We start from the raw sequence: 12,400 nt of genomic DNA, 5'->3' as shown, positions 1-12,400 counted from the left end.
CTCTTTTCCAAGAGCTATAACTTTTTTTTTCACTTTTCATTGACAAAGCCTGTTTTGTTTTATTTTTGTATTTTTTTGTGGGACAAGTTGTAGCTTTGTTTGATATCTTTCACTTTACCATATAATGTAGTGAAAAACGGGGAAAAAAAAGTTGGGTGAAATGGTTAGAAAAATAGCAATACCAAACTTTTTAGAGTTTTTATTTTAATTTTATTGGCTTAACCAATTTCTGAATTTTTTAAAAAGTTTTTCAAGACCAATAACTTTTTTTTTTTATTGTTTTGGTTAATGAACCTGTGTGAAAGTTTCTTTTTGTGTTGGGGTACACACAGTGTGATGTTTTGATCACTTTGTACCCTTTTTTTTCTATTCCCGCAAAGACACAACAAAGTTGGACTAATAATGTATAATTACTGTTCGGAAGCTAAAGGGACGGAAACATGTCTTATAAAAAAAAGTGGATAAGTTCACCAGCTTTTTTTTAAAGGGAATGTATCACCTATATTTTAAATACCGTAATTAAAACTAGAGGTTAATATTTTTTTTTTCCTATTTTTTTTCCTTGTTTTCTATTTTTAGATTTTTTTTCTGTACATGATTATGAGGGCGGTCGTTTTGCGTGAGCAATTACAGATGTACTTTACAGCAGCCACATTGACCATCTACAGTAATAGTCTAGGACTAACTTATTGGTTTCAATGGGAGCGTTGTGAGCATGCTCAGTGACCTGCGCAGAGGTGACTGCGCAGGGATGGGGAGAAGGTTAGCTGTGACCATCACCTGCTGTGAATAATCGATCCTGTGTTATCCACATGTAGGTGTTACTTGTCACTTTAATCCTGTCTGATAATAATAAAATGACTGCCGAGAAGTGATCTCTACAACACAGGAAGTATCAGTCCCTTATGAGGCTCTGTAAAAACTGCAAGATTTTTTTTTAATCAAGATAGTCATATGAAAAATTAAACAAAAAATTTGAAATGTTAAAAAAATATATGTAACTTGAAAGCTTGAAGTCATTTTGCAGTGACACTCTTCCTTTATGTTCCCTTTGCAGATGAGATTGGCTGCGTTGACCCTAACGAATGCCATAACTTCTGTGGCATCAATGTGAGCTGCTCAAATGTTGCGTATCCCATGCTGGTAATTAGACTCATGCCTGTTGGTGAGATGCTCATTTATTATCTAGTTTTGGGGAAATGGGCTAAACTGAAAAACTTTTAAAAACTCCATAAAACTTTTCCGTATGTCTGAAAAAAAGGTCACAGTGAGAGATGTCATCAGAATTGAAATAAATGGATTAATCCTGTGCTGCTGGTATTAAAGGGTTTGTCCACTACTCTTAAACTAAATGTTGAGCCCCGATAAAATACTAAAGCCTATACTCACCTCCCGTGCCGGCGACGTTCTAATAGGACGGTATCCAGGAGTGCGGTATATTAGTCAACGCGTTTCGAACTTCCAAACTTCTTCATCAGGAAACCCCACAGTGATTGTCCAAATATGGGACCAAATTGGCCAACAGCTGCCAATAAATAATCTAACGGGTTCCCGTGATTGCCCAAGGGTGGGGAGTGGGGACAGAATGCCCTTCCATCTTCCCACTTAGATGCAATGGTCGCTTCTCACCACAACATCTAAGGGGTGAAACTGCTGTGATCAAAGCTAGATCCAATTGCAACAGTTACCGGTGGGTGTCTGCTGTATAAAACAGCCGGCACCCTCTGGGTATCAATTGGACTTGGCAAGTGAGTCCACTCCATACAAATCCTCGCAACTTCTGATGTACCAATATGGCAGATGTTTAGTGAAGTAGTCGGATCCCAGGCTATTTGGCACCAGACCTCTCCAGCTCTCTGCCTTATAGCAGTTGCATGGTCTGCCACCATTATGGGTAGGCCACTGATATCCACTAAACTCTTCTAGAAAGTGTTAGATTTATGGCAGAGCCATGTGCACTAATGCTTTAATGGCTGTCCATGGAGTGGCATGGCCTCTGACTGCTGCTATATAAGTGGAAGACGTTATAAACAGTGGGGAAAATAAGTTTTTGATATACAGTACTGCCGATTTTGCCACCTACAAAAAATGGAGTAATTTTTATTATAAGTACACTTCAACTGTGAGAGACAGAATAAACAAAATTCCAGAAAATCAAATTGTATGATTGTTACATAAATAATTTGCATTTTATGCATGAAATAAGTATTTGATACAATAGAAAAACAGAACTTAATATTTGATACAGAAACCTTTGTTTGCAATTACAGAGATCAGACGTTTCCTGTAGTTCTTGACCAAGTTTGCACACACTGCAGCAGGGATTTTGGCCCACTCCTCCATATAGATCTTCTCCAGATTTTTCAGGTTACCGGGGCTGTCGCTGGGCAACATTGAGTTTCAGCTCCCTTCAAAGATTTTCTACTGGTTTCAGGTCTGGAGACTGGCGAGGCCACTCCAGGACCTTGAAATTCTTCTTATGGAGCCACTCCTTAGTTGTCCTGGCGGTGTGTTTCGGGTCTTTGCCATGCTGGAAGACCCAGCTATGGACCATCTTGGCTAAAATCTCACGAGACATGGCCCCATTCATCCTCTCTTCTATATGGTGCAGTCATCCTGACCCCTTTACAGAAAAGCATCCCCAAAGTATGATGTTTACCCCATCATGCTTCATGGTTGGGACGGTGTTCTTGGGATTGTACTCAAACTTTGGCTTCCTGGAATTCTATTTTGGTCTCATCTGACCACAAGACCTTCTCCAGTACCTCCTCTGCATCATCCAGATGGTCATTGGTGAACTTCAAACCGGCTTGTACAGTGAGTAGGGGGACCTTCCGTGCCCTGCAGAATTTTAATCCATGACACCATAGTGTGTTACTAACAGTAATGTTGGAGACTGTTGTCCCAGCTTTCTTCAGGTCATTGACCAAGTACTCCCATGTAGTTCTGGGCTGATTCCTGACCTTTCTCAGAATCATACTTACCCCACAAGGCAAGATCTGGCATGGAGTCCCAGACTGAAGAAGAATGACATCTTGTGTTACTTCCATTTCCTAATAATTGTGCCAAAAGTTGTTTCCTTCTTGCCAAGCTGCTTGTCTACTGTCCTGTAGCCCATCCCAGCCTTGTACAAGTCTACAGTTTGGTCCCTGGTGTCCTTAGACAGCTCTTCGGTCTTGGCCATAGTGGAGAGGTTAGAGTGTGATTGATCGCATGTGTGAACAGGTGTCCTTTATACTGGTAATGAGTTATAACAGGTGCAATTAATAAACGTAATGAGTGCAGAGTAGGAGGCTTCTTAAAGAAAAGCTAACAGGTCTGTGAGAGCCAGAAGTCTTGCTGGTTGGTCGGTGATCAAATACTTATTTCATGCAATAAAATGCAATTTAATTATTTAAAAATCCAACAATGGGATTTTCTGGATTTGTTTTCAGACTCTGCCTCTCACAAGTGAAGTGTATCTATGATAAAAATTATGGACCTCTCCATTCTTTTTAGGTGGGAAAACTTGCAAAATCGGCGGTGTGTCAAATACTTTTTTGCCCCATTGCATATGGCTATTCTCCCTTAGGAGCAATGCCAAATCTGATATTGAACATCTCCGTAAATATCCACATGAATTTGGAGGCAAACGCTAATATGAGCACCATATTATGATTCTGCACCACCCAATGGTTGTACGGTTCTGTAGTACATGAGTCTTGTGGCAGAAAGTAGGATATTGACACTGCAGATATAACTTGAGATAAAACATGTGTTAGTGGATTGGTAGCCACTAGCCAATCATGTGATGACTTGTAAAGCCTGATACAATGCCTCCGCCATGACCAAATTCATCCCCGTAAATGATATTATGTTTGCTGTCATGTTTCTAATCTACAACAGACCATGCAACCTTTCAATTAATGACCGCTAATTTTTATTGATTTTTCTCTCCCCAGGACTGAAGGGTTTAATGATAGCAGTAATCATGGCGGCTCTCATGAGTTCTCTCACGTCCATCTTCAATAGTGCCAGTACTATATTCACCCTTGACATCTGGATACGTATACGAAAGAATGCTAAGGAAAGAGAGCTGATGATTGTCGGCAGGTACAGTCCGGGCAACCACGATTCTGATAAATAGAGGGAAAATAATGAAATGGAATGGTGACAGGTATAACAATGAACAAATAGAAAAATAAAAAAACAATTGGAGTAAAAAACTTGTTGAGCTATTGCGAGGTGTCCAGTAGGCATCCCTGACCTTCGGATGGTCTGGTTTATATAATTCTGCCCTTGTATGGAGTTACTTACAGAGACCCTGATATAAGGCCAAAGTGTCCAGTTTTTGTCATTTTACTCCCGCTGCTCATCTGAGTGTTCAGTTTTTTGTTTTTTACTAAATCCATCATACGGGTTACGGAGAGATGGGCCTTTTTATTTAGTGTTACTTTTTATGGTCTTTCCCAGGAGGGTATAATCACAGGGTAATTACACAGAGCAGCCTAAAGACACGCCCCAGAGGATCCTTGGAACCAAACTCCTTGGGTAAAAACAATAAAAATTAGCAACAAAGCAAGAGCTGAACACTTACAGAATGTGATTACAGAATGTAAGAGAAATATTATATTTGAACAAATGTATTAAAGTTTTATTTCTATGATATTGTAAAAAAAACACTTGTCCTTTAAAGTCATATCGAACTCCCAATCCAAATTTCAGTTCCACCACCATACAGTAATGACCCTTTCAGTCTCAACAGTTTTTAGGGACCTTGGTATGTGCCCAAGGTAACCTCATTCTTTTCTTCCAGATGACCTGGCATAGTTGAGATTGAAACTGCTAGGAATCTTTCTAGAATTGAGAGTCCTCAGTGGTTGATACCTTTTAATACTGTTTATAAACACTGCCTGAAACCTTTGACGGAGTATAATATTTAATACTAGATTCGTTCTTCCTGTTCTAAAACGTACCCTAAGTCTTCTGAAGGGAATTACGCTACTGTTTTGGGTTAGCTTCGGACCCATTTAATCGAAGCTGGTGGCAGCTTACCGTGTGCAGGTCTTTGGGTGTCGTTGTAGCGACTGCGGCGTTGATAATTATTGTTCCTGCCTGAGTGGGAGTAGTTAATCGTGTCGCTGCAGCGTGCCCAATAGCCAGTACATAGCAGGCAGCCTGTGGAATCTTTTTTAAATTGCCAGTGGTACCAGTAGGAAAAGAAGAGGCTGAATGTCAGATTGTCAACAAGTAGTTGGATTGGGTCAGGATGAATTATCAAGAAAGGAGGTGATGAAAGGACATTTTTATTTGTAAAATTTTGTTGAGATGTCAAAGACACTATCTTAGTAAGCAGTTGGGTATTTTTTTTAGATATTCACATGGTAACAGTAATATATAGATAATACAGGTTCCGCCATTCAGACTAGTTGATGGTCACAGCTCACCTCCTCCGCCTCTCTGCACAGGTTACAGAACATGCCCTCCACGCTAAAAAGTCAGTGAGTCAAAGATATTTTGTAATGTTTCTTTATCTAAGAACTCATGGAAATCTTATATTTTCCGTCACAGAGTCTTCATTGTGGTACTTGTGGTTATCAGCATTTTGTGGATCCCTATAATTCAAGCAGCAAACAGTGGTCTGCTCTTTGACTATATGCAATCTGTCACTAGCTACCTCTCCCCGCCGGTCACTGCAATATTTATTTTGGGAATTTTTGTCAAGAGACTCACTGAACCAGTAAGTGCCTACGACAAAGTCTCTATTGTATCCGTTGCGTACAAGTGATTCTTACACTTGACTTGTATGTATTTGCAGGCTGCTTTTTGGGGTTTGCTCATTGGCCTGTTGGTGGGCTTGACTCGAATGATTATGGACTTTGTGTATATTGCTCCAAACTGTGGGGAGGAGGACACAAGACCTTCAGTACTCAAGAACGTCCACTACTTGTATTTTGCCATGCTTCTGTTTGGATTGACATCACTCATCTGCATTGTTATCAGTTTGTGCACTAAAGCTATACCTGACGATGAGGTAAGGATACAGTGGGGTCTTCTTATAGTACGTGATACTTTATGAATCATTACTAACCTCAAAATATGAAACTCAACTGTAAGAGAATGTCCGCTTTAAAATATTTCCAAGGAACTACATGATGGATTCTTCTATCTCTGTAACCCTTTCATTCTTGAAAAACAAAAATTGTATGATTATTATATTTTGGGAGTTATATGCATAGCCTTCATATTTTAGGACCTTGTCGTGGACTGATTACTTCTTTGAACACTTTTTATTGTTCCTAGCTTGGTCGTATGACTTGGTGGACTCGACATAAAGTTGATCAAACTCTTTCCCTGAAAGATGAAATGGATCTTTCATCAGATGTTCCTGTGATATCTTCAACTATTGAGAAAGAGCCAGGTGAAGGAGACTTTTCTCTCTGTAATCTTAGGATTTGAAGACTTCTAGTCGAGCTTTGTACTGAACCACTAATGACATTGTGACCAATAATGCAATGCAATATTAGGAATTTAAGAACAAAATAAAATGTAATTCTATGCCTACCGGGGCAGAATGAGGGTTATCTAGGCTCCATGGCATTAAATATCATGGACCCTTTATCAACTTTACAGACCTAATACATAAAATGCATTAAATTGCACTTATCATTTTTCCATTTTTCTTACAATTGCCAAAAAATCCAAAATCATCTTGTTCCTTCCTCCTTGTTTGGACTAGATTCTTATTATTCTTCTTCTCTGTTATGTGGCTAGGTGGACCAGGGCCACCATCAATACAGTATAGGTGTTACTGCCATCAGGATCTCAGCCACAAAGATGAAAAAAGTCGCTTAGTAACTTCACATAAAAGGAGGAGGGTCAAGCTGGAAGAACTTTGGAGGCTGGATCAAGACCTTGGAATTAATAGGGTCCATTCCTTTCTCCAAAGAGACTTCCCACAAAGTTGCACAAAACATCCTGAAGTTGGAGCTTGTGAGCGGGCCAACACCGCATCCACACAATGTGTCCTGCAAGTAGGGAGGAGGTGCAGACCAACTCTAGTGGGACATCTGTAAGCCTACCAGACGATCAGGCAGAAAATATGGTACCTCATTCCCCATTCATTCTCATTATACAACAGAAGGGAAAAAGAGTCTTAACGAATCACTGGTCGAGCGCACACCCTACATTCAACGTACGTTCAATGTGTACTGGCCAATGGAAAGAGCAGATAACTCTATTTGACTTTCTCCACCAGTCCCACAGGCCGTGAATGGAGCAGAACCACCATGTATGCCCAACTGCTGCTCCACCCAAAGTTGTCCTCACATTGGTCATGCAGTATAGAGATGAGGGATTAAAAGACCTTTTCTATTAATAAGTGTCTCCCCCGTGATCAGGCATTTATCACCCATCCTGTGTCTCGCTGATACATTTCTATTGTGGGATATTCAATTAAAGATAGCTGCTACCTACTGTTGTGTTCCCAGTTTCCATCTACTGTCTTTACCTTCCTCCACGGAGCCCTTTTCCAGGTTGTGTCTCCCCTCTTCCTTTCTTTCTTGCTTCTCACACTTTCCATTCCAACAGCTTTGTCCAAGAGCCCTGCCTGCCTTGCATCTGCCTTCTGCCCGCACTAAGCCTGAAAATTTATGCTAATGTTGTCTTATCCATAGTCTGTTCCCTCATAGTCAAAGGGGTTAAGAAATTCAGGTGGCGAACTAAGGTGACCTAATATGTTAAGAGCCTAGTTGGCTAAGTTGGCATAGTCACTGCTCATTATCTTTGTTCGTGTAACCTAAAGGGAATCTGTCATCAGGTTTTTGCTATGTAACCTGAGGACATCTTGAGGTAGGGGTTAAAACTCAGATTTCAATGATGTGTCACAATTGTCAACTGTGTGATGCTGTTTACTTACACTGAAGGTTTTATCAACAGGTGGTTATCATTGCTGGACTACAGCAGCTACAGCAGGATGTGCTAGTGCGACTCCGCCCCTCCTGTGATAAGCATCTTACTTTCTATATCTATGCACACTGAAGCCTGTTGGGGGTGGGGCAGCTGTGGTGTGGGCAGAGTTAGATGTGGTGGGGGCGGGGTTAGCTTTCTCAGCTCTGCTGCATTGCTAAATCTAAAAGCTCTGATTGCGTCAGAATGGTTGCACCCAGTAATCTAAGTGATACATCGTTGGATTCAGCTCTTCTTTGCCTACATAACGCTGCTCTCAGGTGAGGTAGCAAGAACCTGTTGACAGATTTCCTTTAATGTTCACTTCTGTTTATATTTACAGACGAAAGTTCAATCCCGCAAGTTAAGATTCTGGATGGTAGTTCGTCTGTAGAGGAGCAAGAAGCAAACAGTTACAGTAAGAACAAAAATATTACCTGACTTCTAAGTTGCAAATATAAATTATGAAATTCCATGCGAACACCAATATTTTACTTTACACCATCTACCTTATACCTGCTTTTAGTTAAGATGCCTGTAAGACAGGGGTGTCAAACTGCATTCCTCGAGGGCTGCAAACAGATCATGTTTTAAGGATTTCCTTGTACTGCACAGGTGATAATTTAATCACCAAGTCATTATCTGTGTAGGTGATTAAATTATCACCTGTGCAGTACAAAGAAATCCTGAAAACATGACCTGTTTGCAGCCCTCGAGGAATGCGGTTTGACACCCCTGCTGTAAGATCTTACAAAAGTTACAACAATTTTCAGCTTTTAATAGAGATTAGCAAATGTATTTGGGCGTAATTTCGGCCTTACTTGTCTTTTTTCGGCCTTACTTGTCTTTTTTCGGCCTTACTAACTATGTTACTATTTATTAGGTTCTGTAAAAGGACGTAGATCTGGGGATTTATTATGACGGAATATAGGCTGAACTGGATGGACAAATGTCTTTTTTCGGCCTTACTAGCTATGTTACTATGTTACTATGTTACTATGTTAATTCAAATCTCTTCGAATTTTCAAAAAAATCATATTCTCAAAGATACATATTTCTTTCACTTTGCTCGACACTAATTCAGTTTAACAGTAGCCAGCTGTCCACCATTTTGCTAAACTTTAGAGTAAAAAAAAATATTACTCAACTGTCAAGTCTAGTGATGGGCGAACCCATACCGAACGCCTTGTGTCCACATACGGTTCCTGAACACGGACTTCTCCAGAAAGTCCCCGTTATCATTCAGGTTCGCAGCCCAAACATAGGGTGTGACAGTGCGAGAAACACTGCCTCTGTTCGGCGGTAAGTTCGTTACTGATAGCAGTGAGGGCAGGTGTACGATGATGAGAGTATTCACAAGCTGGCGCCTGTGCAAAAAATAAATACGTTTTAAAAATGATGTGCGGTCCCCATGCCATTTCTTAAAATAATTAATATAAATAATTTTAAAAAAACTGCATAGGGTTCCCCCATTTTAAACAACCAGCTCAGACTGGTTAAGGGCCATGGATATTGATCCCCCCTAAAAAATAGCAGCCCCCAGCTTCCCCAGGTCTATTCCCTCTTGCCTTGCTGCTTTGGCAAGTGGGGTAATATTTGTGGGGTTGATATCAGCTTTGTAGTGTCAGCTGACATCAAGCCCTCAGGTTAGTAAAGATGAGGCGTCTATAAGATGACCCAATTACTAACCCCATAGTAAGATGACGAAAGACACAGCTTAAGACACAAAAAGAGAATTCCAGCCCCCAGCTGTCTGCTTTAGCTTGGCTGGCCGACAAAAATGGGCACCCTACTTGTTGACTGACTTGACTTCACTGGCTTAGATACACTGCCATTGAGCTGCCAATCAAGTAGAAGAAGGTGGGGCTGCAAAGGAATGGAGCAAGATAGGCAAAGGCTTGGAAAGTGCTCCATCCCACCCAAAGCACTTAAACATAATTTGCGAGAAACAAGATGGACCTCTTCCACAGGTTGTGGAATCCTTGGCATGAGTCAATTTGATTTAAGGGACCTTGTTCGTGTTCTTGGGCCTTTTGTCCTCTTGGGAGCGTTATCGATATACCATCTTCCTTTTCTTTTTTTTATCTATGTATGATGTAGCAAACTGGGGCGGCTCGGGGGATGGATTGTGTCGACTGATGACAGTTGACTTGTGGCTGCTCTGGCATGACACGTGATGTGTGCCATATGTTTCTCTATATTCTGGTACATTCTTGTGATTGATTTATAATGATTGTCTGCTGCTTTCTTACAGGTGTAACATATTCCTGCTGGAAAAAGTTGTATTTTTGGTTTTGTGGTCTATCCATGCAACCTGAAGCCAAAATGTCCAAAGAAGAAGAGTTGAAGTTGCAGATGAAGATGACCAGCATTGAAGAAAAGCCGTTGTGGAGGATCGTGTGCAATGTCAATGCTGTCATTCTTCTCGCCATTAATGTTTTTCTCTGGGGTTATTTTGGATAAAATACAAGGAAAACCCACGTTTGTAAAGTTTGTGGTCGGAGCTTTCACAGCTTTGGAAGACTACAGCTGTGTCCTTTACGGTTCCTCTTGGCAGGATTTATCCAGAGATCAGTGACACAAGATGACCAGCTTTGAAAAAAAAAATGTTGGGAGTAGTTTATGTAATGTGTGTCTGTGTGCGTTTCCCAGTGGGTACGATATAAATTTTGGGGGGGTGTTCGGTAGCATGTTGCAAAAATGTACTGACTTTGGATCATGAGAAAAATCAGAATTTTCAAGGAAATAGTGGACACATCTGTAAATCCAGAGCTGTGGTTTTGAGCCGTGGGTCTCTTAGAACTTGTAGTTGAATCAAAAAGTTGCACCTTTTTTTTCTACAATGTGGCAACCGGAAATCTACCCACTTCTATGAAACTCGGACATTGGAAATGTTTTCCAGCACTGAAATCCATCTGAATAAACCAAAAGACTGTCCACGAGGGATCAAACAGCAGATAATGTTCTACATGAAGATCGCCCATTTCCTTAACAAGGACAGAGAGGTCTCCGATCATATTTGAACCAGCCAAAATCTGAGCCAAAAATTGCAGATCAATGATTTTGCGGCATACAAAGGATTTCTAGCACAATAATAAATGTCCTCAAAATAAAAGTGAAATATATTTAATGTACAAGTACGACTGTGAACTCCCCATTTCTAAGACCATCTTGAGTCTAGAAGACTGTGATAGCTGATAAGTCTATGAGGCCGATTCTTCAAAGTTTTTATTCCAGCTTAAACTGTGAAAAGTTTGCAAAATTTTAGCACGATGAGGATTTGTTAAAAAATGTATACATTTTTGGCATTTTTACACCAGTTTAAAGCAGCTCTGCAGAAATAGGCAAAACTGGGGATGAGCCAGGGCTGTACGACGTGTGGTTACACCTCGCCCACCCATCCGATTAATTGAAAATAACGGCGTTTAGACTGGAGTAGCAGTTCTGGCAACGTACATGAAGGATCATGTGGATAGGTGATAATGTGCTGCTAGATGGGGGTCTGACCGCTTGGACCCCCACCAATCCTGAGATTGGGACTATGAAATTATCTAGAAAGTATTAGTGGTTGCGAATACTTTCCGTTGCTCTATCCATTGTCATTGGGACTGCCAGATATAGTAAATGAATCATTTCGGAGCCCAATTCTCATCCAGATTTCTGAATTCTCTGTATTAAAAAGATGATTTGTTTCTACATAAGCTCAGCATTTTTTGGGACCTTAAGCTCAAATGTGAGAGTCTACGTATCTATGTAGAAGATGGTTCCTATCTCTGTGCATATTCATTTTCTAATGTATAGTTGTACGGGTCAGCGCTAAGAACACTAATAACAAGTAAATGGGTTTTTGCATACTGTTTACCTGAAAAAAAATGTCTAAATAATATACAGTGCACTCCTATCTCCCTCTACTGGAGGCTGCAGGTAGACACAACTCTATGGCTAAGCAGGGGATTTTTAGCTCTGTATCAATAAAATAAAGCTCCGAGCACTCTAGAAATATATTTGAAATGTATTAACACACGATTATGAGCCTCTTAAAAAAACAATGTTCAGTTATGGACACTTCCTTGAAGACAGACTTGTCATATTGACAATGCTGATCAATTTGGTTTTGCCCGTTTTCTGTAAGTGATTGAACCTCATCGCTAGAGATGAGCAAACCTTTTTAAGGTTCAGCTCAGCAAACTTTCCAATGTGCTCCGAACTTATCCAGATCCCGAATTCAATGGGAAGCAAAACCGAATGCATAGACCACACCTTCAGGGGGAAGGGGAAAAAGCTGCCAAAACAGTTTAAAGTAGGGGCAGACCAGGGCCGGACTGGCCATCGGGCACTTCTGGCAAATGCCAGAAGGGCCGGTGCCAGTATTGGGCCCCTGCACGCTCCCCCCCTCCCCCAGCCAGTGCCGCCGCATTCAACTATACCAGTGTCTATGATGCTGGTACAGTTGAATGCAATGATGGAGGAGAGA

General features: G+C 40.8%; 1 protein-coding gene across 2 annotated transcripts in view; it reads left to right on the top strand.

The window, feature by feature from the left end:
* Positions 1–11,066, top strand: part of SLC5A9 (solute carrier family 5 member 9) — a 30,293-nt gene extending 19,227 nt beyond the window's left edge. For both annotated transcript variants that reach the window (XM_069737958.1, XM_069737957.1), the window contains 7 exons: positions 1,058–1,165; positions 3,942–4,092; positions 5,551–5,719; positions 5,798–6,013; positions 6,283–6,400; positions 8,270–8,344; positions 10,181–11,066. In XM_069737958.1, coding sequence (XP_069594059.1) covers positions 1,058–1,165; positions 3,942–4,092; positions 5,551–5,719; positions 5,798–6,013; positions 6,283–6,400; positions 8,270–8,344; positions 10,181–10,389 — 1,046 coding nt within the window. In that variant the 3' untranslated portion in view covers positions 10,390–11,066. The remainder of the gene's footprint in view (positions 1–1,057; positions 1,166–3,941; positions 4,093–5,550; positions 5,720–5,797; positions 6,014–6,282; positions 6,401–8,269; positions 8,345–10,180) is intronic.
* The last annotated feature ends 1,334 nt before the right edge of the window (positions 11,067–12,400 follow it).

The sequence above is a fragment of the Ranitomeya imitator genome, chromosome 8, assembly GCF_032444005.1.
Source record: "Ranitomeya imitator isolate aRanImi1 chromosome 8, aRanImi1.pri, whole genome shotgun sequence".
In the NCBI taxonomy this organism is placed as follows: domain Eukaryota; kingdom Metazoa; phylum Chordata; class Amphibia; order Anura; family Dendrobatidae; genus Ranitomeya; species Ranitomeya imitator.
This window is presented reverse-complemented; position numbering and strand designations above follow the sequence as displayed.